Consider the following 27,462-nt stretch of genomic DNA (forward strand, 5'->3'; position numbering starts at 1 on the left):
ACCTTATTCCATTATATGCAAGCGCACGAAGCACAATCCTAAGCGGCTCTGGTTAACTCAGGGCCTTAGTTGCTGAAGCAAAACACATGGAACAAACATCCAATCAGCAGCAGCAATACTGAAGCAGGTGGTAGCCTCACAGCCAATCAGGACACTGTATTCCCATTAGCTCCTCCCAGAGAGAGTCCAATCAACACCTGGTGCAGCCAGAAAGTGGTTGTTCCTGTCTGTCACATGCCTGTCACTCCAGCCGCCGTCTCGTGGCCCTGCAGTGGATAACAGTATCAGACGGTCTGATCTCCAGAAGGCCAGCCGGGAAGCTCTTCAGGGCTGGGCCTTCCGATCCAGAGCAGAGGAGATGAAAACAGCTCAGACTTGGCGCTCTTCCTGCCAGCTGGCTTGATACTTGAGCCGGTGTCAGGTTGACATGCTCCAAAACAGCACATGCTCCTGGCCTCTCCCCTCCTTTTCCTCTCACTCTGTCCTCCCTGTGCTTCGGTGAGTGCTGGTCTGTTCTTCTCTGCCGCGTCTCTCCCCAATGGCGGTCGTCTGGGAAGACTTCCACAGGAAAGTGGGACTGTGGGGCGGTGCTATGTGCTCAGCCTCTCTCTCCCCTCATCTGATCTCTCCTCTATCTCTCTTTTTTTCTCCTCCCTCCCTCTCTCCGTCGGTCCGTCCCTCCCCCTACCTCAGTCTGCCAGCAGGCACCGCGGCACGCACGCACACACACACTCGCAAACGCATGAGTGAGTACACACTCACTCGAACCCTCTCTCTCTCTGTCTCTCTTGTTAATACTCTAGCACACAGACGCAAACACACACTCAGGCAGTCCAAGAGTAAACAGAGAGCAGAGAGAGAGAGAGAGAGAGAGAGAGAGCAGTCCACAGAGAGAGGAAAGATATAGAGAGAGAGCAGAGCCACTGAGCCAAAGAGACAATGGAGAAAGGGAAAGGATACAGAAGTGGAGAGTAAGCAAAGAGGGGAGAGGAGGGGAGGGAGGGAGTTGATGTTGATACCATGAGAAAGCATAAAGGCTTTCACATTTTTCCTGACTGACCTGCTTTTCATCTTGAATGTGACCTCTCTCCAGTCTATAACAACACAGAGTGAGGGGAGAGACAAAGTGAGTGGGGGAAAGAGGTGCTTGCCAAATCTTCCACAGCCCTTGCCAATCTGGGCCGTTGCCATCTCCCATCCGAGAGAGACGGACAGAACGAGACACAGAGATAGAGCAACAGTGGAGGAGAAAGACAGAAAAAAATAATATGCCATTCTCTACCTGCTGCTCCTTTAAATGGGCTCTTCCAGCAAGCAGAGCAGGGGCCATTATCCAGCTGCCTGCACCCAAGCAAAGCCTGCCAGATTAGTGCACTTACATAAACGCCAGCCAAGAAGGGTGCACATGCAAACACACACACACACACACACACACACACACACACACACACACACACACACACACACACACACACAGGCAGGCATGGCTGGTGGGTTTAAGAGAGAGGCTTTACAAAGACTGGCAGTCCCTTGTATGAAGTACCAGTCTTTATGAGCAGTGAAGACAAGAGTGATCTCTCTCCGAGTGTGGCCATGCCATCCTCGAAGGCAGCGATGGCTGGCGCTGCCATGCTGGAATGCCGATGCCCTGCCAGGCAGTATAAATGCCATTATTCAGATCTGTTTAGCTCAAAGGGATAAACACATTAGCATCAGGACACCTAAGCCTCTTTAAAACATATACATGTCAAGCACCTGCAAGGGAGAGCACCTTGACAAGCTTATTCAATACTACGAGGAAATGGGGGGAGGGGGTTATGATCTTGGAGTGTCTCAGTTCTTGGAGGGGAATCCCTTTTGGCAGGTGTGGGGGTGGTTGTTAGAACTGATGAAAAACGGCAAGAGCAGCTCCTCCTCTTCGGCCCTCAGGACTGTAGCTGGGGCTCTGTGGTTGTGGTTACATAAGCCCTTCATAGAAGCCCTGCTCCCACCAAGCTGCCAGGCTAATCCTCTGGGATGGAGAGCCCCACTAATCCCGCTGCAGGAGAATGGAACTGAAGACATTAACCAGGATTACTACACAGGACCGTGTTCAAGCCAGGCCAGCGCCAGTTACGCAAAATAACCCCTTAACACACAAACCCCCACGCAAACACAAACCCCCAATTTGCAGGAGATGCTACACACAGACACACTGCATGAGGCAGATGCGATAAATGATGACCAAATGTGGTTTCAATATCACGCTCAAACTGCTCATGGCTGCTTGCAAGAGGCACTTTATCTACTGTTGATTGCAAGAGAGAGCAGGTTAAGTTAGTCAGAAGCAGAACTGAGAGTCACACAAAGCAAGATGACACATCATCTACAAATGGCCACAAAGCAGACGCCTTGCAATGAAAATGTGTTGAGTCAAGTACAGAAAGCGGGACTTGACAATACAAAGATGGTACTTAGACACGTAAGACCAAGATTTAAAAAAATCATCTATCAAAAGATGCATTTAAATACACAGCTGAGGTTGCCTTTTGGCAATGTGAGATATTTATAAATATTAACATTACTGCCTATAACACCATCACCTTTTCTGGGAACACGTAAATCTTTCTTGTTTAAATACCCAAACAGATAAGAACTAGATTGGACCATCAATCTGGTGTCGCAGATCAGTGGGGAATCCCTATCTAAAGTAGTGAGCATACGAAGCCACTGTTGAGGTGAGGAGCTCATTATATCAGTAACTGAGACTCACAGACTGCACGTAACAAACACTGTCTGAGCACTCACACAGAGTGCTGGTGGTAGGAAAATGGGCAGAGTGTCAGCGACCTCTGTGAATCAGCCATAGGCCTCTGGGTAATCTTCAGTCAGAGACAATAAACAGGTTGAGTTAATGACTGCTGCATTTGCAGGGGCTGGCTGATAAGAGGCAGACTTTACAGCCTGCCTGATAAAAAGACAGGCTGCCTTGACCCACAGAGACGGGGAAACAGCTCCAAAGAGCAACAGACCAAGTCCAGGCAGACTGACACATACACGCATAGACACAACCTCGCAGCACGTGGCGGTTGCTGTCTCACTAACAGGAAGTCACAGCCGCATCACTTGTCTATGCTTTTAAAAAAAAGTGCTTGAGCTGCAGCTCGTGTTCTCTCCTTTGGCAACTCTATTATAATGCATAGCAACTGGAATTAAGTTATACTTAGCATGGAGAGGAAAAGGTTTACTCTGTATTACCTTTTTTGGCAGTTTCCATCTCTTCTTCAGTCCAGCGAGAGCTCTCATTCATCTCCAGATTGGCTGTTAAAAAAAATAGAGAACCACCAAGTTAGAGGAGGCGGGAGGAGGGGGTGGAGTGGGCAGTTGTCACAAAGTCAGTTAGGGAGTGACTGACAAGAGGAAAGGAAGGAGAGAGAGAAATTAGAGAAGAAAAAAGAATAAGAGGGTGGGGGGCAGGGTAGCTTGTACTGCTTGCCAGTGAGGCACTGCAGCGTGGGTCGCTAGGGACTGTTTGTTTTAGATGGAGGAAGCAGGAAATCCAAGGAGAGAAGTCAGTTAATGATTATAGACATAACAACTGGCTTCTTTCCCTGCACAGCCCATAAGCCAGGGCCGACCCTGGCCCTGCCTGGCAGACAGCAGAGCAGGAGCCTGTGCCTTTGTGTCCTCTATATGGACCTGTGAAGGGCACAGTGGGCCAGCTAGCACTGCTGCCAGCAGGGGAACAAACAGTGGTGGAGGGGAGCTGCTGATAAGAGCCCCTACAGCCCGAGTCACCTGGGGATTCCCTGTGACTAAACCTGTGCTGCAGGAGCGACTGCAGCATACACACACAACTGCTGAAACATCAAAAATCCCTGATAGCCTGCAGCAAGAGTGTTAGTGTGTGCACGGCTGACTTACCATCTGCGAGGAAACAAAGAGCTAAGGGGGTGGGGGTGGGGGGTGTGGGGGGGGGGGGCGGCACTGCTGACACACTGAATATTTTGCACTTAAATAATACTTTTGTCTTTCAAACAGATGGGATTTAAACTACACATCTCATGCAGGGACTTTTTTTTCACTGTTTTGATTTCTTATTCTGCCATTTATGAGTGTCACTTAGGCAAAAAGTAGGGAGTGCAAGACTGAGTGTGAATAAGGGAAAACAAAAGAACAACAGTGCACTCTTGTGGTGTGGGACAGGAGGCCACAACTAGATCAAAGGTGACAAAGTCAATCCTGCGTAAATACCTTAGCTGTTGTTTACTGGCTTCCGACAGGTGTAAAATAATTCTGCACTATATTATTGCTTTTAGCTATTTGACATTTTGATCTTTTACACCAAGTTAGAAATCACGAGTTTCCTTATATGAAGTATGAAATAAAGTTTCTTGTCATGTCTGTGAATTTATCAGGTATATTAGAACAATTTATTGAGATTTGACCCATAAGTGATTTCATATCTCCAATTACAGTATGCAATGTGTCTTAAGGTGCGTGCTTAATTTATTTGAATGTTAAAGTAACACTGGACAGTGAAGCAAATTGGCACTAATTTGCGGTGCAGTTGAGACTGACCAAGCTCATTGTTGAGTGGCGGCGTGGTGGTCTCCTCCACTTCACTGGTCATCGAGCGGGTGATGCGGCCTTTGCGGCGCCCCTGGCTGTTGGCTGTGCGTCGACCCTTGAAAGCCACAGCAGGTTCTTTGTCCTCTGCATCTTCTCCAGAGGTGTCGTCCCTGTGTTTGAGAAATGTCAACATGGTCAGCAAGAGAAGCACAGGGTGTTTGAAGGTGTATGTGCAATGGGTCACTGATAAGAGGAGTGAAGGCCCTATATACAGCTCCCAAATATTTGGGCAGCATTGCAGGACAGTGGTAAAAATAATTTAGACAAGAAAGCGGTGATTTTATTGCCAGAGAACTGCTTAAAAATCAGACGAATGCAATGAGGCCCTAACCAAGCAAGAATATAAGATGTGCTGTAATACAGGCGATGTACAAAATCACTGCTTAACATTTACGATTTGAAATCAGTTTGGCCGGGACTGACGTCTGACCAGACTAAGGGATGTAAAAAACACACTTTCCACAGCTCACGTCACAGGAAAATCGACTGGATTCTTGTGTAGTGTGTAGCTGGCATTATGAGGTAATTTGGCCTTGTTTGCTCTAAATTTATATGCACTAAACACACCAGTCATGTTTTTGTCTTAATGAACCCTTGACTCCTGGCATTTGCTCCTGGTGTTCTTCACCACTGTTTGGGAAAGAAGAAATAACTGGAGTAACGGGGGAACCAGCATTAAATATGGCATATATTCTTTTTAAATAAGTTCTGTGGTGGATCACATTTATGCCAATGTAAAGAGTAGTTCATGTGGATTTTGATAGGTAACTAATAAATATCTAAACAGAACTTTAAAGAACAGAATTTGGTATGTCAGTAGGTGGTGAAATGAGTGTTTTGGCACCCCCCACTCACCAGGCCAAAGCAGTCACACTGCACTGCGATGACTTTAGTGCCACAAACCTGGGCACAGATATGTTTGCCTACATGGGGACAGGTGACTAGAAATTGCTTCAGACTGAAACACAAACTAGAAAGACCAAATGTGAACGTGTATACAGACTGCTTTTTCTTTCTTTTTTTCCAAGATAATTTATCGAATGTCAGCACAATGGCATGCCAGGAGACAGCCACTGAGTTTGAACCCACTGCACCTCCATTCATCTTCCCCCTGCACCATTAATCTTGCTGAGGGGAGCCGGTGGCACTCTAAATATAGGCGAGCCAGCTGTGCCAGGGACAGGCAGGCAGCAGGGTGTGCTGGGAGTCACGGAGTCCCCCGGCCTCGCCTCTGAGAGAGGAGGCAGCAGGCAATGCTTCATCATCATCTTCTAGTCCGACACAACTGGTAATAAATATGAATTGCTATTACTTGAACCTACTGTAGCGTCAGCTGACATCATTATATAGTGTACGAAGACAGACATAGACTGTCAAATTCATCGATTAATTCTCAGGCACAAGAAAGCAGTGGTATTCCATCTGTTGTTTTTGAATCCTTTGCTGGCACTGTGCCTGAAAACACCCCTTTCTTCACCGCTGCACCCACCCGGCCACCCACATTCTCACACACACACACACACACACACACACACACACACACACACACACACACACACACACACACACACACACACACACCTCCATACACACTGACATTTCAAATTTACAGCTAGGTTAATCATACCACTTATTTCCCCCACCAAAAAAAATCCTAGACTAACAAAATAAGCACAGAATTTTAAAAATGACACTTGGAATCCTACTGGGAAGGGGAGAAGCATAAACAGGAAAACAGCTGTTTTAATAGGGAGAACGAATAGATGCTTGAATTTGCCGTAGGTGGAAAGTCTGGAGGTGAGGGAGTGAGAGCTCAAGGGTTACAGAATGATTTGATTTCCAGATTCGCTCCCCCTAGCCAAAACTTACTCCTACTCCATTTGCTGAAGCCTGACCTGGAACAATTCTAAAATTGTGTGATGGAGAATTTGGGAAAGTGAGAAGATTGCTGCAGCTGTGCAGGTTCAGGCTCATGCAATGTGGTGGAAATGTTTTCACTCGGCTGAATCTTTTCCTCTCGCTCTGTCAGCATGCTTTTCTAATGATTCAGTGAGTTAAATCAGCCTTGCAGCGCACATTGTTTAGACTTGAAAATTCAAAAAGTGTTTGGTGCAAATGAGATGACTCGGACATGGAGGGTTTAGTCAGTATTAAAAAGTGACTCACTTCATTCCATCCTCCTTGTCTTCAGCTTCATTTTTTTCTTCATCCCTCTCTCCCTCCTTCTCTTTCTCCTCCTTCTCCTTGTCTTCCTGGCTGCCCCGCTGCACTTGTTGCTGCTGTTGCTGCTGCTGCTGGCCGTGCTGTGACAAGAGAGCCAGAAACAACAAGGCGCAAGATGATTCAAGGTAAGTGGACACACAGACTCACCAACAAACACCCTGACCTCTCCTGTATACCATCCATCGCAGAATATTTAATAAAGACAGACGACATGACGACTCCAGAAAAGTGAAGCCAAAACATCTCAATCACCCCCTGGTGGCTGGCTGCTGTGTAGGTCATAAACCCCTCCTTCTCCATGTTAGCGAATGGGACAAGCTATAAGGGGTGGGAGTGACATTATGATTGACAGCTGTGTGGGCCAATCAGTGTACTCATGATCAATGGCACTGCTTGCAATTGGTCGGTGTATGGATGGGAACTTAAGATTGTGAGGATCAAGGTTCCAGCTCCAAATGATGGCACCTGCACCTGCGGCTGTATTGGGGATATTCTGGCCCCATTTTGTGCAGTGGGAGGAAATGGAGACACATTGTCCATTCACAAACGTGAAAAATGGAATTATCACCTGAAACAATTTACATAATATTTCAGTTTTGTTCACTGTTGAAAATGACACTTTCACTTGAGCAGATTCCTCCAATATTTCTGTGTAATTACAAGCCACAGTATCGCACTTTTAAGCACGAACATTTACTGCCTGTTTGCAAACAGTCAGCGAAGCGGCACTTCCTGTCACACATCTGACATCTAAGACATTATTCAGACAAATGCACTCTTGGCACGCAGCTGCAGACAGCATGATGTCTAGCTGTTTTTTGTTTTTTTTTGATGAGATAACACAACAAACCACAGCATGGTGTTTGCAGAAACATGAAACATTTCTTATCTTTGACATTTCAGAGACTTTGTTCCACTTACTTCAAGTCGAGAATAGTTGCTAACCTAAAAAGAAATCCTATTCATTTTCTGCATAGACAAAACAAAACAGGATACGAAAGTTCCGAAATATGCTCTTTAAGCACCCAGAACCACTTCCTTACCAATTTCCTGTCTGTCTGGGCTTTTAGGGTTAGAGTTCAGATTAGTACAGACATGTAGTCTGACCAAAGAAACCTTAAACACTGCTTAATATTGACCAAGCAGACATACTTAAACTGGTTGGAACTTCTACTCCATTTGATGTATTTGCATTTGCTGCCTTTAGGCTAATGCTCATCCAAATAAAATAAACTTTTGTTAATCTCTTCACTACGTATCTGCACTAAAAAAAGACACATTACATGTGGCTCCTGGCAAGGGAACATAAAAAGGAGCAAGAGCCAGCGAATGAAAGGGGGGAGAAACCATGAAAAAGAGGGAGAGCAGAGCAAGATGGCAGGGAGAGGAGCAAGATCAAAATGCACCTTTGATTCACATAAGATGCCTTCATCTCCACTTTCAAAATATCACTAATACCCTCTACCTCCCTTTGAAATTAGTTCAGACAGAAAACAAATAAAAGCCATAATTCAATTGGATGTGATGGTCAGCCATCCTCATGTCCTGCTCGGACAGTTTTTCATTTCCCCAGACACATCAACGGCCTACTAATTTCCATCAACCCTAGCTATAGAGATCTGTTAGCACTGCGTCTAAATCTGCCCAGAGCTGATCCAAGGGCAGCCCTGCAGCAAGTGTAGTTAAAGAAGACAACAGAGCAGCCCCTCCAGTACAGCACTGTGAGGGGGAAAAGGCTCAGTAAGGTTGGAAACACATTAACATTTGCATTAAGCTATTATTTATCCCCTCCATCTCTCCTTTACTCAAATATAATCTCTATTAGCATTTGCAGGCATCCTGACATACAGCACTGCACTTTCTGTTCCTCCTCAGTAGCTACCTCCCCCTGTGACTGCAAGCTATTAGTGCTAGCTGCTACTCAAGAGATGTGGAGCAAACCGCCACGTAATGAGCAGAGGTTTCCTCAGGAAAGATGAGGAGACACCGTCCTCGTGCCCACAGGAAAAGGTCGCCGGTAAATTAATGTGCCATTTCCTTAGCGCCCGCCACCATGAAGTTCAACAGCTAGCACCTGATCTGAGGCTAATAACTGGGAGCTCATTAGCAACAGAAATGACCCGTGTTTAAAAAAAACTGTTGGTATGGAAATAGTGCCGACATGATGGGGTTGAGAAAATTGTGGCACTTGATCATCACAACTGTGTGACCTTCTGCGTTTTTCTGAACTCTTCATCAAGGGAGTTCTGTGGCTTAGATTACCTCAGTGTTTGGTAAAGACGTCACTACGGCTCCTGCAAATAGGACTCATTTTACCCAATACAATACCCCATTTTCAGTAGTTTTCAAAGAGTTTAAATTCGATTGCATGCTGTTTTTGCACACCAGATACCCCACGTTCATCTCCATCATATGCTTTGCAAAGCGCCCTGTGCATCAAAATTCAAAACACATTCAGCTCCACATAGAAAAAAATGTCTCTGCTGTCCAACCGGATAAAATCAAAGGCAAGTCTCTTTTAAGTTATATCCACTGTACATGAGATTAATAAGGGAAAAGTTAGTAGCAGTGCCAAACTTATTTGACAACAGAGAATGGCAAAAGGCCTGGAGTGTAATGACTGAAATGGTAAACAAGTTTTGTGCCAACTAGCAAATGGTATTAGTTAGCTAAGTGACTGCAGATGACATCCTGGTTGCCTAGCAATAGCAAAGGGAGACTTCTTAAAAAAGATGCAGTGATGCCCCTCAGATTTTCAGGCTAACAAAGCTTGTTGTGCTAGTTGTATATATTTTAAACTATAAGCTTGACAGGTGAAAATACCTGGCTTCTTCCTCTGCGTCTGTAGTTCCTCCGCACTATGTTCTTGTAATTTTCATTCTTTTTGGTCAGGTAGTAGAACAGCACACACTCCGCCACCGTCTGAAAAATGAACGTAATGTTTTGTTTAACAATCATTTACTGAGAAGACTGTATCATTCAGAAAAACACCACAAATGAGAAAATGATTCAATACCTTTCTCTCCAGAAAAGACGCTATCAGACCAAAGTTTTTGGGGTGCTGGATGAACCTGTGGGAGCAGAACAAAGAGACTCTAGCAACCTGCTAACAGAATGACTCAACATTACTGGCAGTTGCTGAGGAGATCCAAACGAGGCAGATCAGTAGATCAGTGACTGAGGAGGTGACTGCAGAGCTGACGCAGAAAACAAAAAATTGAAATTAAGATTTTGTTTACTTAAAACTAAAATCTATGGACGCTATTGCATTAATCCTATATCAAAAAATCTTAGCATATCTGAAATTACACTAGACAATCAATGGTAATCAAATATCTTACTCTATATTTTGGATCAAAGTTATTAGAAACAGAAAATGGAGCTCTTCATTTTGCATGTGGGCAGACTTTTAAGTCACTGATTTCTCTGTGTGGGTTTGATCCGATTCGGCAGCTTGAAACACCTCCTCTCATTTCTCACGAAAGGGGAAGATTCACTTCCTTACCAACAACTTGCTGACCCTTTATTGGTCACACATATTTCACAGGGAAAAGAAGACATACTTCATCGTGTTGCTTAAAATGAAGCTCCTAAGCACTTTGGCTACAAAATGAAAATGGAGCAGGAAGATTATATGGGAAATGCTAAAAATCTAAATTGTACAGAGCTGAGTGTGGGAAGCCATATTTTGTATACTAGCTCCAAAATGCCAAAGCCAAAATGTTACAAATTTTAGGTGCATATTTGGCTTACCAAACCCAATCTAAATAAAATTACATTTTTTTCTACTCAAACAAAAAGAAATTTTGTCTGTCACCATGAACTTACTGAAGTGTTGTACTTACTTCTCTCTGAAAGTGTCCTTCTCCTGCTCGCTCCACATGTTCATAACCTGCCGGTCCTTGTACACCTTCATGGGGTCATCCATCAATCCATTCATGTTGATGAACTTGATGCGTTGCTGCTCAGCGTCAAACAGCATGGGAGGGATGACCGCCAGCTGCCGCATTTGCTTCTCAGTGTTCTGACGTACACAAATGCCACATACGAGACACACACAGAAACCAACATCCTGGAGTGAGTGGGTTGGCCTCGAAAGGGAAACTGACAGCATATTGCTGATATTGACATGCACTATATGAAATATGTCCTGCGTTGAAGCATTTAGGAGCCTTAGCTCAGTAGGATAAGGCATATTCCATCTCAAATGTAAACTCCCCTAAAACCTGTCACCTTCTTGTCACTCTTCAATGTACAATCTAGAAAATACCTTTAAGTAGAGATAAAGTCTGAGGTTAGAGGAGGAGGGTAGTAAGCAAAAGGCGCTGTGCTATCTTGAGAAGGTAGAAAAGCATTTCTTGACTGTGACAGGACAACACAATTGGACACATTGCTCAGCTTAATGGGAGCAGGCTGACATGAGAGGAATAAATCTAATGTGTGACTAGAGGTTATCACAGCAATATCTCCTCAGAGCATGGTCCTCCACTGCTTATCCATAACACTGACACCTAGCAAAACTTCTTGTGAAAATATAATTGAATATATACTGCAGTGTTGTTTTTTAAATATCTTAACCATGTACATGGCCAAGTGGTAATTTTGACAGCCTAAATAGTATGAATTTGAGAGGTATGTTTAAAGTCAAGTCAAGCCAATTTTATTTATATAATTTGCCTCAGTAGGCTTGAAAAATTGCCAATCCTGCCGCTACTAAATGGTTTGATCTTCTATCCCATGCTGACGTTTATCATTCTCTGCCTCAAAATTTGGCTTCATCATAGAACCATTACATAGTGCACAGTGAGTACACGGACAATTACTACTGTGGCACCAACAGCTGACGCTGTGTGTTGACTGCGCATGTTATAACTGGAGGAAAGAGAAACGTTGGGAAGACTGTTAAAAAAGAGACAGGCAATAAAAACCACCAGAGACTATCAAAGTTTTTGGGAGCATTTCAATTGAAAGCAGCTGTGCTGCTGTGCTTGCCGCTGGGCTGTGGTGGCCTTAAAGGGCTAGTATTTAGCTTTGGCTAGCCATACTAGCTTAGCTACCACAGATATTCCAGTAGCATACCATAGCATCTGTATAACAGCTGTATTATATGCCAATATTGAGTGGCATATGTCTCTGAAACAAACTATGTCACAGTAATTTAAGAAAGCTTGAGTCACATTCCTGCAGGCTATGTTTTTATGATGTTGTTTCTATTATGTTCCTGTTATTACAATGTTCATATATATGATCTTTATTACTTTGTACTGCAAGTGACAGTAATTAATATTCATAAATATTGCTGTAAAATTTAATTTATATATACCTACACGTTTTTGGATGAGGAAACCAAAAACTGCTAATTGGCCTGCTTCATTTTTCTTAATTACCTATTTACATGCTTTACGGTACTCTTACACAATTATCTGATTAAGCATTAAAAAATCAATAAAAGGCTCAATTATTAAATCATTTTTGCCCTAATAACTAAAATATGGGCACGTTTATACTTACAGGTCATACAAATAAAGTGAGTGAACTTCTTTTGTTTTGTTTTCAAATATTAAGTTCTTTTCTTCAAACTAATACCTCTTTTCCACCATATTAGGTCTGGGTCTTCTTCGTTTAGGATTTTTGGAACCTTGGTGCTATCTAGTGAACCAGCCTGTGTTTCCACCAGTTTTGAGCAGAACCATTGTAATCAAAGATGTGTTATCAACTGAGTTCGCTACACAATGCACAATGGAAGTAAACAGTAGTAGCAAAATGGCAGACTGCACTGATAACCTGCAAGCTCTGATAACAGTTATTTGTTTTTATCCAAAAAACAAGTATGGACCAACTTTTATTGGGATCACTGCATGCTCTTCTTTTCCCTGACAATTTCCCACTTGACCTCTCCACTGTTGCTTTCTCCATCCTCTCCTTCCTACTTATAGAGTATGACACGCCCACTAATGTCAGCACAGTTCACACTATAGGTTGTTAAAAACCTGCTGTTTTTGGGTCCAAAGAGAGAACCAACTCTTTGGGTTCTGAAACAATTAATTTTTGGTCCAAATGCTCTAAACAGTTCAACATTAGGTGTAGGGACCAGAATGGACCCCATTCCATGTTGGTGGAAACGGGGTGTAAGAAACTCATTCCTGGTACCAGTGCCAACCTTGATGTATGACACTCAACAAATCAGACAACTACATGTCTGACCAGCATAACAATTCAAACTTCAAGAAAGTGACAGTGTGAATACACCCCAAATGTGCTGAAAAGGAATCGTGAGGTGCAAACCATCTTTAACAAAGGAGCTTACCTCGTGCTCTGATATTCCATCAATGATCTCGGAGACCTCATGTTCACTGCGAGCTGCAGACGAGGTCAGCCCACCTCCTCTCTGCCCGACACGGCTACAAAAGGAAAAACACAAAAGACCTGTCACTCAAAAACACCCACATATTACTGTAACTGAGCCACCTACACCGCACAGTGAAACAAATCTACAGAAATCCTTTATAATGAGAGCAGTAACCAGGCAACAAATCAAAGTGATTAACTCAGCTCCTGAAATTAAGTGCCTTTTACTCTGTTGAACAATCGTAGATTGCCTGTTGGGAGGGGGTCTCGTGCTCTCACCTCTGCATACGCTCCTGCAGCTCTCTCTGCTTGCGGATCTCTGGGAACTGTTTCTCGTAGTACTCCCGCACCTTGCTCTCCTTGGCTCGGCGCCGCGGGTTGTTTTCAATGCGCTCCACCTTTTTCTCCCAGGCTTCCATTAGCTGGTCATAGCGCTGACAAAACTTCTGTTCCTAAAGCACCACAGAAATATGAAGATCTCAGTCCACAGCAGATCTGCTTAAATATCAACACTATCTCTTTCTGCCTTTCCTTTGATCTCAAGACACAAAACTAATGGACCATTACATCTGAGGAAGTACATGTACAGAGCACTTAACGGTTACTGATAAAGCAAGACATCCCCCAAAGCGCAGTGATATTTTAGGCTGCCTGAACATTGAAAGTAATTCAGTAATCCTCCTGTACTCTCTGTCTGTGTGTCTGTTGTGTCCCACCATGAACCTCTACATGTTCAGAGGGGGGTAGAGTGATATGTTGGTATTCTATGGGGAGTCTGGCCTTGAGCCATGACTGTGGCAGACGACAGCCCACCGTTTTCCCAGCTTCCTGACAGGCAGGCTGTAAAGCAGACCATTAAACCTGGTGGAGACACGACCCTCAGTAGGCTCATAAACCACAAGGTGATGTCTCCCCACACTCTGCCCACAAGGAGCTACCTCCCCCGCTTTAACACAACACAAGAGATAACTGGACACTCGCCCACGACTCAGACTTTGATACAGGTGCTGCATTTGAGCGGTTCTTTTTGGCCTCACATAAACTTGCAATAGATAAAAAGGCAGAGCTGTGAACATTTATTGCTGGCACTATCTGTGAGGTTGGAAGCAGTTTAAAAAAAAAAAAAAAAAAATTTGATTCATATTTCCTACTTGTGGATAGATGCAAATTTCATAGTAAAACTGTGGACTTGATTTGCAACAACGATTTTCTGTCAAGCCAGTAGATTTTAAGATGTCCGCTTGGCTCTAACATGAGAGCTCACCCCATTGATCTCTGCTTTATTTATAGTCATGCTCTTTGGCTCAGCCTCTCTCAATCACTGGCAGGCAAGAGCACAGACTAACCCTGTACAATGCTCATTATAAGAGCTTGGCTGACAGTGAATTCAACAGATCTAGGGTTTTCCTTTCAGATGACCGTGTGAGAGAATTTTTTTTTGTTTTTCAAAAGCAATCGCTTCCCCAGGGCACCCTAAGAATACAGACAGCAGATCATGCCCAGAGCTCTATTCCTCTTTGGTATGCCTAAAATGGCCACTCACTTCGAGGAGCAGCTGGCCCAGTTTCACACTAGTCATCCGTCATGGGCTGAGTCCCAGCAGAGAGTCAAAAATGTGGAGTTCTCTACTTACCCACTGCTTACGAGCATGATTTCTCCTCTTGAAGTACAAGATGAGCTTCTTCCTCATCGCCTGGTTTCTATGAGGGTTAAAGAAAGGGAGGCATGGAGAAAACAGAGGGACAGAAGCAAAAGGACAAGGTAAGAAGGTAATAAAACACTTATTTCAGACAGTGCTTGGGCTTTCATCACGTTTGTCACATAATAAATGTTAGTATATGATGTTTTCCAGATCCTTGGGTACACATTTTCTACCCTCTGCACTTTCTCCGCCTCACTTCTTTACCCAATAAACAAACAAAAATCACACTCATACACAGGCACACAAACAATGCCTGTCCTTGTATGCCACCGCTCGATAAACTCAAACTAGCTTCTGGGTGGAAAGGACAGTGAGGTGAGCCAAACTTATAAAACTTGTCTGGGCTGGAACAGCCAGCCACAGTGCTTCAAATAAAGGTCAGGGCCAGTAATCTCCTTAGGCAGCCACTCAGTTTGTCTCTTTCTTTGCTGCAAGACAGAATTTTATTCCTGACACTTAATCTGTCAGTTGTAAGGTCACGTTCCCTACTGATTAATGTAATCTTATTCTACATTAGTCACTTCAACTGAGCCACGGGGTCCTTCGGGTCACAGGCAAGGACAGAAGGCAAGGAAGTAGGCTACTGGTGGTTTATGAATTTTGTGAAAAGGGGGAGATAGCATGATAACATTTAGGGGTCTAAAGGGATAAACACACAGGGTGACCTATTCTCCATTTCCCAAACATGTTATCTGCAATAACAAACCCAAGTTAAATCTAAACAGCCTTAACCCCCAACCTACATAAACACTCCCACACAAACAAACAGACACATACTGAGCCAAGCCATTGCAGCAGAGAAGACAAATACTGCCAAGTCCAGCTAGATACTGTTGATATCCACACTTACCCTGGCATGTTATGGGTGAGAACTAACTCGGTATGGCAAAAACAGGACTGATACATTAAGCCCTTTTAAGACAAAGATGGCATTGTCCTCTGGACACCAGATGGCAAAGGGGAAGATTAGTACAGTTGAACCCCTCCGAAAGGTTTCCTTTGTCCTGCTCTAAGCCTGTGCCACTTCTGAGATATCAGAGAACACTGTAATTTGGCACAATACCTCCAAAACATGATGGCTGAAAGATTCATTATACACACACTTGTGCCAGATGTTCCCCAGTAAAAGCATACTGGGCAAAATATATTTAACTTAATAGTCTGATTTTTGCTTTCATAGTAGTCTGAATAAACAAAGAATACTGGCAAATGTATCATCAGTTGAGTGGTGGAGGCAGTGTGTGCAGGAGATGAACTAGGATGGGGACTCAGATGCTGAGCACTCCACAGAGATATTGGTACTCATCTATCCCAGCAGGGATGAGTGCCAAGGTTATCAAACTGGTTAGCAAAACAAAGAAGTCAATTGTGCTGGCTCAAAGCAACACAGTGGTATTTAATAACACACACACACACACAGAGGGAGAGAGGAGAGTTTTCAGTTAATTGCTTTGAGGCAATAATACTGATCAAACGGTGCAGGGATCAAAAGGAGTGAAGACAGAGCAGTGTGTGGCTGAGGGGTCAGACACATCTTGTGGTATGCCACTGTGCCCATACCACGGTGCCAACTGGGAAGACGAGCTATTATAACCCTCGTGCAGACCTTTGATGTGCCTCAGTGAATTATGGTTTTTAAAAGATTACAGAGCCTCACTGATAGACATGGCAGGGCCGCGCAAAGTTGTGTACTCTCGGCTCCCTTAACCAAGATAATCTTTTAACATATAAAACTGGCACGATCTCCAAAACATTCACCTAACACAATCATGGATGCTGAGAAAGGCACCCAGTTGTCGTCATAATATCAGGGGCAAAAAAAAAAAAAGGAATCCGTAATCATTTTAGTCCCTTTTCAAAAGGTAATCACTATGTTTTTTCTCTTTTTTTGGCAAATGCACCTTTTGTTTGAGCACAAAAGATATGAAATGCTATCAGTGGCAAAAAAAGCCAGAATTCAAATATTACTTGTAGGTACTTCAGAATTAAAACATTGCTATTTTTTACCTAAAGATTTAATATACTATGTGGCAAGAATATACAGCAAATATTGAGATACAAACCTTCTGCCATCTTGTTAGCTAAATAGTGGTGGAAGATAACAGACAGCAGTTGGTAGTGGTATTCTGAAGTAGGGCCATAATGGTTCATGTATTCGTACCAAATCGTCACATGTAAATTGATGCACGTAATGTAGAAACAAATTTCACTAGCGTCAGTTTCACTTTTAGCCAAACGCTGTTACCAATATATGCTGAGGTTAGCTCAACAAGTTGATTGGCATGTGAGTCGTCACACTATGACAAGCGCAAATCAAACAGGTTCCTGATCAGCTACAACAGCAACAGACAGAGCTGTGTGTAAGAAGAGAGCAGTGTGTTGGCATTGCTCCACCTTTGGAAGTGAATGGAAACACATCCAAAATGCTGACCAACAGCCGACAGGTGCCAATAACCTGGATGATGAATGTTTAAGTGCTCTGAATGTTTTAATAAAGCCAAAGTGGAACTAACTGTAACAATCCTTCTAATACACAACTTTTATTTTTTTCTTGTTCCATATATTTCTTTTTAATGTCATAGTATAACAGATGCTTTTTCAGTTTTATAGCTATTGTGACTTGTTGCATTTTGGGAAGCTGTTTGTTCCGTGCTCGCACAGTGCAATAAAGAAGTGTCTGAAATGTTCCTTGTTTTTACAATAACAAAGTTTCCAGTTGGCAAAATGCTACATCAGTCCCAAGTAAGAGGACTGTGTCTGTCTCTGACACTTGCACTACTGTCCGCTCAAAATAAATGAAAACAAATATATCCTTATGTGTTGAAGTTTTTTATCCACTGTACCAAATTTGTACCAAACTGACTCCTGTGTACCGTTTACCCCATTCTGAAGCATACAAAACAACCATTTTAAAAGTTTCAAATCCACCCTATATTTTTTATACATAATCTAAAAAGGCAAACACAAGTGTAATCAACTCATAAACTTAATCAGTTATCAAATTCAAACTATGAGGGGAAATAATGAACACTACATGTGATAACAGAAACTGTAGGAATGGATTCAAACTGGACTGACAGATCTTGACTTTGAGTAAAATTTTGGCATTTTATTTAGTCTGCAGACTAATGTGCCAGCTTATTTCATAGCCACCATTATTGCAGTATCATACTCAAACTGAACACCGTTTCATTAACAGTGCAGATCCTTTTTCATCAGGTCCTTTCTTTTTTCTCTCTGGGGTTGCCCTTGTTACACACGTTTATTCCAGGAAGCTTCCTTACTAAGTTTACATAACCAAAATTTCACATCCCCCTCTGAAATGCCATTCTTTGCAGTCTTCCCAGGAGGAAGGTGGAGTTGAGGTGTGGGGGTGGAGACAAGTGGCAACTCTCTCTAGCAGAGGCAATAAACAATCACTAGGGGAATTAATAGCTGCTAAGTTTGATGTTTTACTGATGATAGTTTTTAGTTTACAGAGAATTAAAAAACACAACAGAGTACAACTGGAATGCATGCACCATTATACTGTATGATTTAACTTAACTTCTGATTGGTTGCTGAATCTATACGAAAACAAATATCCCCTATAAATACAATTTCTGACGGGTCAGGTTTCTCCCTGAGGTACAGGGCTTCTCCAGGCTTTTCTGATGTCTTATCCTTTGATAAATTCTGACAATTTTATTGGCCCAGCAATAAAAGTTATGTGAATTTGAGTTTGGTATACTCTGGTATTCAAGTTCAAGAGCATAATGACAGCTTGATATTATTTATCTACAAATTGTATTTAAAATATATAAAACCATTATCCATCTGTGGTGACACAACATCAAACAATTCTACATGAGCTCCCGTAACCATGGTTAAACTCTCTACAGCAGCTTTTAAGTTATATTTTAATGGCTAGATAAGAAACATTTCTTAATGTGGACGTGTGTGGATATCTGAAGTGACAGACTCACATTTTGATGTTCTCATGGTACTGCTTGGTATCAGAAGGCTGATTGTACAGAGGCTGGAACAGAAGAAGGAACAGAAAAACCAAACAATCAGCCATAGTGTAAGTGCAACAGATTGTAAATGAACCGTTTACACAATGACAGAGTTCACGGCAACATCTCCTCAGTATGATTCTGACCTTGCCCACAAGGAAATGTAGGATTCAGTGTTTGCAGTAGACCGATTGAAGCCCAGTAACCTAATCAAATTCAATCCTCAAGTCCTCCAGGACAGGGGAGAAACCTGTTTTGTGTAGCGTCTTGCATGAGCTCAAAAGGTAATTTGCTCAATAGAACCAAGTGATCAGATTCACTGGTGTGAAGAGCGTGAGAGTAAGATAGATGGAAAGATGCGTGGACAGATACAGTATGTAGGAGCAAATTTATGACTAAATCAAGTGAAAAAATATCATTTCAAACAAAGATAGGCTGGTAATTTGAAAAAGGAAAAATTCCAATTTTGCAAATACAGCAAAGTCAAAGGTGATCTGCACTGTTCTGTTTCTGTTCTCAGTGGGTTTGGGTACAACACTTTAACACTGCACCCTGGTGTGAGTCATCAAATTCTATGTGTTCAAAATTGTTTAATGTAGCTTTGTGTAAAGGAATCAAAATATGTTTACTTTATTACTTTACACCCATGCTCAAGAGCCCTCCACCTTGTTTGTCTCCCAAGCATCCTTTATCCGTCTAACCTGGCCTTCAATAAAATGTTTCCACAGTCGATGGTGCAAAAACATGAGAGCAAGAGAAAGAAAAATACATATGGCATAAAACAGTCTCCACTCACCAATTCTACCCTGGGTCCCAGTCCCTCCAGTATCCTGTGAGCCTCCTCTGCCTTTTTCTGGTAAGGGAACACAAACAGAAGTAGTACATCAGCTGGCCGCCTGCACCTCTGCCATCACCACGGCAACGCAGTGAGCACGCTCACTTGATCACTGAGGCTACACTGCGGCTCACTGGATGGACGGGTGGCTGGATGTATGGATGGATGGAGAGATGGATGCACCAACTATTATTAGAGCTTTTAACTCAAGCTGGGCCACAGCTCCTTGCCTCAGCTCCCTCTTTCCTCTCCCAGAAAAAAAAAGATTACTCACCTCCCCTGAGCAGAGAGAGGAAGGGAGAAAGAGCAGGCAGGCAGGAAAGCAAGTGGGAGTGGAATAGAAAGTGAGTGGGAGAGGAAGAGTAAAAAAAAAAGAAGAAAAAAGAAAAAGAAAACCAGGGACAGGGTGGGGGGGCTAAAGGGCTTTGGTGCTTATCTCATAAGAGACATCTGATGAAAGACAGAAAGATCTCACCTCCAGCTCACTACCTACAACAATCAGCCTCTTAAAACAAAAACTCCTGGCAGGGACCATAAAGTAAGAGAGGAGAGGTGTTGGGCCATGAAGCTGGGCAGCAGAAATACTCCCATCTGTGTCTCTGGATGACCCCTGTGCAGCTCCGCTCCTCCATACATTTATATTGCGCTCTAGCAGACAAATGTGTGAGCAGTGTCCCAGACTACCCCTCACAATGTTCGCTCCACTTTTTTCCTCATTCCTCTCTGTGCACTCTCTCCGCTTCATCGATCAAACAGACCCTCCTTGGTGACACACACACATGCTCCGTTGCTTCGCATCTCACTCTGTTTCCTTCAGTGACCGCACAGTCAGACTGGCAGGACTGACACATTCACAGACAGGATGGAAGTACAGTGAGGGAGGGGTTGGATGAAGAGGAAGATTTCGGCGGTGATAACAGAGACAGAACCTGCTGGTGTGTGTGTGTGCACGTCAACCTTTATTCTTCACCACCCACAGTGTCATGCTGCTTCCTTGTCCCTTTCACTATGTCCTCACCGTAGAGGTAGCTCAGGAGGTGTTTGGGATCTACTCCTAAGTTTATACAAGACTCACGCTAACAGACTTGGATGTAAGACCCCAGAGGAGCTCACGCACACAGCTTAACTTGCCTCAACACAGGTTTCCAACTGGGTCACCTCTGAGTGGAGCCAAATAACATGGCTACAGTTTTAAAAGTGTCCTGTGCATTTTCTTGTAAGGCATAAGGTAAAGGGAAGCACTGATAATTTACATTTGCACATACTACACATATCATTTAATTGCAAATACAATAACATGATGCTATTATTCTTCCTCAACTGGTTTTGCATTGATTCCCTCATTCCTGTTGCTTCTTCACTAGTGAGTAGGTGTAACAGGCTGCAGAGTACTGCCTCAGAGAGCCTGCTCACTACAGGAGCAGTTAATGAACGGCAATTATTAAAACCAGCCTTTCATCCTCGGGGAGTAGGGAGGCTCAAGGATTTTTCTTCACTTCTTGGCCGTACATTTTTAAGCAAATTTGAAAACAACACTGCATGATAACGACCTCCAAACTCTTTGAATATGGCTTCACATTATATACTAGAAATGATAAATCAAGCAATGAAGACAGGGGGATATATGAGATGCAGGGGCAGCCGTACAGAAAATTACCATTTTTCTCAAAGTGTGGATAATTACACACTGAGAGCTGCTGGTCTTGTAACTGCCCTCTCGATTCATCTCCATCTCCCACACACAACCTCATCACAAGACCCAGGCATAGAGAGGCCGGTTTCATTACTTCAATTATGCCCCCCCGTGGTAACACACAGGACTGCTACTCTGGCAGTGGTGTTATCAGATGTAAACCTTAGCAACTGTACAATTGCACATGCTGCCTGCAGTCAACAAAAAATTCTCCCCAGTGGATTGAATGATCCCTGAACACACTGAATAGGAGAAAACTCAGCACAAGCCTATGAAAATAACACTGAGTGCTTATGCAACTAATATCAGAGCATTACAAAACTTCTGTACCTTTCATGAAGAGAATGTAGGAGAGGAAAACAGATAAAAGCAAACAAAAACAAAGAAGAGAGAAAGAACTGCAGGGCCATCTTTACACAGCACAGGCACAAAGATTTAGCACAGCTCAACAGAATTATGATAATGCAGTCTCAGAGGGGCTGTCCTCTCTTGTGCTCATGTCCATGACAGCTATGTCCCAAATATGAGAGGAGTGAACTTGGGTTGAGCCATCCCCGGGGTTTGACAATAGGCTGTCGGTAGAAATGCGGCTGTAACCCTGTCTGGGAGAGCTGGTGACACTGAGCCCAGAGGGGACAGATGACACCGTGGTGACACCGGCTCAAAAAGGCATGCTGAGGCTGAAATAATTATAGCCAGGTGCTTTAAGACACACATCAATATACATATGTAATGTACATATATGTGCACAAATAAACACACACCACAGGCCTGACATGTAACGTCAAAAGAGCTGTTTGTGGCATTCAGAGAATATCTATGATTCAGAGTGTGAGGCAGGATTATCTGCACATGGTCTCAACGTGGAGGGGGCTGAGCTTGTCGCTAGCAGGTACCAGTACTCCATAAACAGTGCTGACAATGCCGACAACGTTAACTTGGGAGGAAACAGGAGAGTGGGCACTTCGCTTCTGCAACAATACTATCTGGATATGCGTGGCAACTGCTGTTTGAGCACAGTGCAAAGTGGCTGCAATTAGCTAGCCAGTAGGACACACTCACAGGGACTCACATGTACGCATCACCAGACTGCTACCACAACATCGGACAAGGAAGCATGAATAACGACACACACACAGGGAGTGTGATTACATTCTCCGCTCGGGATGCCATTACTCCACCGTATCTTCCATAGCAAATAGAGGTTTCCTGCTATATTAATGTTCTGAGTGTTGCAGACAGCTCCTTTAAGCTTTAATGTAAAAACATTATTACACCATTTATACTTGCCACCTCATGTGCCTTGGGCAGATGGGTTGGGTGCCAGATGTTAAAAAAGGTATAAATGCATCTCTCTCCAGGACACATGTGCATTCTTTACCTCTCCCAACTGTGTAAGAAAGTGACTGAACAAAGAAGCCATATACAGGGTCTGTTCCCTGTCATCATAGCAGTTTCAGTGACACTGAAATTAGCCATTGTTCTTCCTGTCGCATACAAAGTGGCAGAAAACATAAATCCTGCAATTTAAAGAATTATAGTCAAACAGACGGGTAACAGACCATCATAGCTTTTATCAAATCCATGAAAGCAAAAGTACAACCACTGAATTACCTGTGTGGGTGAGAGAACAGAGATCTGTATGGGTGAAGGATCTGAGAGCATGAGAGCTTGTAAAGATGAGCAAGGTCTTGCCCGCAGACCATCCACGCAAGTCATCTATGTGTTTGTTTTAGATTACGAACAGTTGTTAGTTATCTAGCTAGCTGAACTGTTGAACTGTTGTCATAACTGCACTGCTGAAGTACACAAATGATTTTTGTTCTAGCATTTTAAGGGGTTATCAAAGAACTTTAGGTGCATTACCACCAACCTCTAAGCTGGAGTCAGGGCTATCAGTGCTAAGGCTAGTTAAGGAAAACCGAAGCAGATACAATCAGACTTTTGATCTGGCTAATGGAGACACATATTTGCGGATTAGGATTAATTAGGAATCCAGTATCAATACCAGAACCTTAAAGTGATACAGATACCACTTGAGTTACTCAATTCGATACCCATCATGTGACTGGAAACATTCAGTTGCGTAAAATGCCACCAGTGGTGCAACAGACATGGAGTATATTCATACTTGGCATTGGGTTATTTCGATCAATAGCTTTAAAGTATTGAGTACAGATACCCAGCCCTAGCTGAGTGTAAACTAGGGTTGTGCTGATGGGCAGTCCGAGCCAAGTGTAAAATGAGTCTACGTCATGTAAATCAATTAGGAATGAATGACTGAATATGAGTAAATGTTATGGCGTCACCACAGCATTACGCTTTGCATGAGCCAAACTAAAAAAAAAAAAACAGCTGAAGAAGCTGGTTCGGTCTAGAGAGAGATAAGAGAGGTTGGGGGGGCAGTAGGCCAGAGTACATCCTGCAAGTCAGAGGGAAGTGGAAAGCGTTACAGAGGTCAAGCTACATTGTGGAGTAAGCTATGAGTCATTCCTAAACTTCCAGCCTTTCAATGAGTCTTGAGCAGTCTGCAGTACCCTGCTGTTGCATAGCAGTGCTGTGGTTTTACTGATTTTGATGACGGTAAGGGTGAAAGTCATGAAAGACACTCCCTGTGCTGTGGTATTCCCTTTAAAACGGTCTTTTCAGGGAATTTTGGTGGTTATCTGGGGACATCTGCGCAGCTGCGAAGGATTTAGTCTCTTGCTCAACGACACTTAAGCAGGGTGAATGCTTGCCTGCCAACACATAGGGTTTAAACTAGGCTCTCCATTGGCAGCATATTTACTCAATACACCACATATCTTTGCCATCCTATAAAAGCGATTTGCCTTGAATGTGTCAAAGAAGCTGTTCAAAAGATCCAAGAGTTTTTTCCTTTGAACTGTGAAGTTTTAACATTACTCTGACTTTCCCATAGGGGGCTTGTTCAGAAACGTTAAATCTGGGGTGTGATACAGTGTGAGAGGAGTTCCCTGCTTTAAATGCCAATTCCAATAAAAGAGGAAACATGTGCATTTCACCACTAGGGGGACTGAGAGCACTGAGAATCACTCCATTATAAAAGAGAATCTGCACAGAGCACTGCTGCATATAATGATTGCTGTGACTAGGACTAACTTAACACTTATAAATAGCTTTATATGACCTCCAAGCTGCTCTGTTTTTCTTTTCTTGAAAGAATGATTAAGTTGCTATACTTGCATAGGTAATAAAAGAAATATTTGTTTCAGTGTGCGTCTTTGTCACTGTATAGGGTGTGCTTGTGTATGTATGCGTGTGATTCATCATGCCTGCTGTGCTGACCTTTAGAAGATTATTCTGTTAGGCAAGAGTTCTGCCTATCCTGACAGTAAAGAGTGGGAGGCTCAGGTAGGAGCTGAATACTTTGTGGCACACTCTGCTTTTGTTGACAAGGGTTTTTTGAGGATTACATCAAACAAGGTAAATGAAAATGACAGATCTCCAAGAAAAAATGTCGTCTCTCCAGAGCCACAGTATTTTGCTCAGTATTGAACACACTACAAGACTAATCCACACTCTGTCAAACGCAGTCTATGAAATGTAATGACAAACATAATGAAAGAAGTACACACCGTGGGGCTTTGCTCAGGGTAAAATTAGGGACACTCTGTGGTTTGTTGAAAGCTGCACCTGCTGGGTAATGTAGTTTACCTTACATGCACTGTCTCCATCTTCAGCACTGACAAGCTGACATTAAAACAAATAATCAGGCAAAAAAGAATATTCAGTAGCTCTAACAGCCTGGCTTAGTTTAGTCTGATATCTTGCATCGGGGGAAAAGCAACCAGTTCTCTCACTCTGACATGCACTTGTGGTAATACACAGCATATGTGATCAAGTGCAACCACATTCAAATGCAAACTAATTTGAGCTGCAGTGGTAGGCCACAGATTGAGCATCTGGTGTGCGTGTGTGTGTGTGTGTGTGTGTGTGTGTGGCCTTGTTTACACCTGGAATTGACATGCATCTTTGGTGGTGATGATTTTGCCTTCGTGCCAAGGTCTTTGTAAACTTCATCTTCGCGGGAAGTGTACTTCTTCTTCTTTTTAATTTCTGACAGAATAGGCATGGGAAGTGCATTGCTGTCTCCCGGCAGTTCGTCACAACAACGCATTTGTTCTTTGCTAACAGAAATGATGTACATGTTTATCTGAATATAGAGCAAGGAAATGAGATCTGATCACAAGTGGTGAATTGAAATGCAGGTGTCGATGCATTCTAATGCAAGGTGTGAACATACAGACTTAAAGTTGTCCCCTTATGATTGGATCAGCCAAGACGCATGTTAGTACCAGATGTGAAAGGCCTACGTGCGTGTGTGTACATTCTACTGACCCTGTTCTCATCATAGATGATTTGCACCAGGCTGCGATGCTTGGCCTCGCTGGGTGGTGGTGAGATGGGTCGCTCTGGCTCATGTGGCTTTGCAGCCTCCTCCTCCAGCTGTTGCTGTAACACACATACACAAAGATGACAGTTAACACTTAACAAATCCAAAATGGCCCTGATCTTCCGGGAAGACCTGTGGCTCACCAGTTCCTGTTGTGAGGTTAAAGAGTGTGTGTTAGATCAACCGTCCCTCCCCCAGCACTCCAGCAGGGACGAGACTAACTGTCCTATTAGCTGTAATAGCTATTAACTCCCCAGGGCCTAGTTAATCAAAGAGTTACTACAGCAGCCTGTAAACAAAGCCAATGCCTGCTGTGTGGCTGGAACATCCAGTGAGGGAGGGAGGGAGGGAGGGAGGGAGGGAGAGAGAGAGAGAGAGAGAGAGAGAGAGAGAGAATTCAGAGAGAGAGACAGACAAAAGAAAAAGTAAGAGAGGGAAATGCGGTAAATTGACACCAGAAAAATACTGGAAAACAGCAGAGTTCTCCTATTTACTAGTCACCCTGACATGTAACTTAACAGTATTTGGAGATTGTACAAGACACAGTGAATTTCAGAAACTTCTGTCTGCTGCTAACAAAAACACAGAACCGCAGCAAGTAAGAATTTGGGGGTTGGCAGAAAAAGCAGTGAGGAACTAAAAGAAAGAAGTTCAGTCAGTGCTTCTTTGTCCATCAATCTTCCCCAGAGGGTACACAGATAAAAACGAGGAGGCCTGTTCTGTCATTCAGCGTATAGAAAGAAAAGCAAGTGTTTGCCTCTCATAGCCCATTTACATTTAGACACTTCTCGCATCTTTGGCAGATTGGATAGCTATCAGAAATTGAAATGGCAAAGTGTAAATGCAACCGAGCAGCATTAGAGAGGCGCTGCTTTCCAACTGCACATTCTATCCAGATGTTGAAAAGGTGTTAATGGACCAGTCAGGGGCATTAATCCTCCCACACTTAAGTACCTTAGTAAGTAGCATGTGGAAGTAGCCACTTCCTTCCTGCCTGTGATGATTGCAGGTGATAATGAGACAAAAATAATGTTAACATTAAAATTATTTATACATTGAATAGTCTAATGTGGCACAAAAACATTAGTGTCAACATGTGCAGTAATAAAGAAGGCAGGCAGCTGTATGTAGTATTTATCATAGAAGCAAAACCTTTGTCTTGCTTAATTATTTAGCAATGCAACTCATCAATGCCTCTGTGTTAGTTACTTGAAAACTAAAGCACAGATAAACTTTGGTCTTTCTCAGTCTTCCAAACTACAATATGTAACAGCCTGCACAGCTTCTGGTACAATTATATCTGAAGATAAGACACATAAAAGGAAATGGGAGATACCTGGGCCTTGGGTATTGGCTGATACAGAGTACCAATCGGATACCAGTTATTATTAAGATGTATGCCTCACTCTGTCAAAGTGACTGGGATCATTCATTTATGTGTAAGACTTGACTTAAACATTGCTTTCCTAACTTTGTGAAACTAAATGTAACAAGTACATACATGAAATTTCTTGAATTATTTATTAGTAAAATAAAAAATCTTGTACCAGTAACCTGATAAAAAACAAAGTGTAAACCTTGTTAATGCAGCAACAAATTGGTCAAAACTTGAACAGGAATTAAAATTACCATCTAAAACAA

The 27,462-nt window shown here is 43.0% G+C and overlaps 1 protein-coding gene across 5 annotated transcripts in view; it reads right to left on the bottom strand.

Annotated features, from left to right (window-relative positions):
• Nucleotides 1-27,462, bottom strand: part of ncor2 (nuclear receptor corepressor 2) — a 108,120-nt gene that overhangs the window by 31,464 nt on the left and 49,194 nt on the right. For all 5 annotated transcript variants that reach the window (XM_049579067.1, XM_049579069.1, XM_049579068.1 and 2 more), the window contains exons 6-17: nucleotides 25,767-25,880; nucleotides 19,676-19,732; nucleotides 18,850-18,902; nucleotides 14,816-14,882; nucleotides 13,462-13,634; nucleotides 13,142-13,235; nucleotides 10,680-10,858; nucleotides 9,851-9,905; nucleotides 9,658-9,756; nucleotides 6,778-6,914; nucleotides 4,561-4,721; nucleotides 3,238-3,300 (exon numbers count right to left, since the gene is read on the bottom strand). In XM_049579067.1, coding sequence (XP_049435024.1) covers nucleotides 3,238-3,300; nucleotides 4,561-4,721; nucleotides 6,778-6,914; nucleotides 9,658-9,756; nucleotides 9,851-9,905; nucleotides 10,680-10,858; nucleotides 13,142-13,235; nucleotides 13,462-13,634; nucleotides 14,816-14,882; nucleotides 18,850-18,902; nucleotides 19,676-19,732; nucleotides 25,767-25,880 — 1,252 coding nt within the window. The remainder of the gene's footprint in view (nucleotides 1-3,237; nucleotides 3,301-4,560; nucleotides 4,722-6,777; nucleotides 6,915-9,657; nucleotides 9,757-9,850; nucleotides 9,906-10,679; nucleotides 10,859-13,141; nucleotides 13,236-13,461; nucleotides 13,635-14,815; nucleotides 14,883-18,849; nucleotides 18,903-19,675; nucleotides 19,733-25,766; nucleotides 25,881-27,462) is intronic.

This window comes from Epinephelus fuscoguttatus, linkage group LG6 (assembly GCF_011397635.1).
Source record: "Epinephelus fuscoguttatus linkage group LG6, E.fuscoguttatus.final_Chr_v1".
Classification (NCBI taxonomy): domain Eukaryota; kingdom Metazoa; phylum Chordata; class Actinopteri; order Perciformes; family Serranidae; genus Epinephelus; species Epinephelus fuscoguttatus.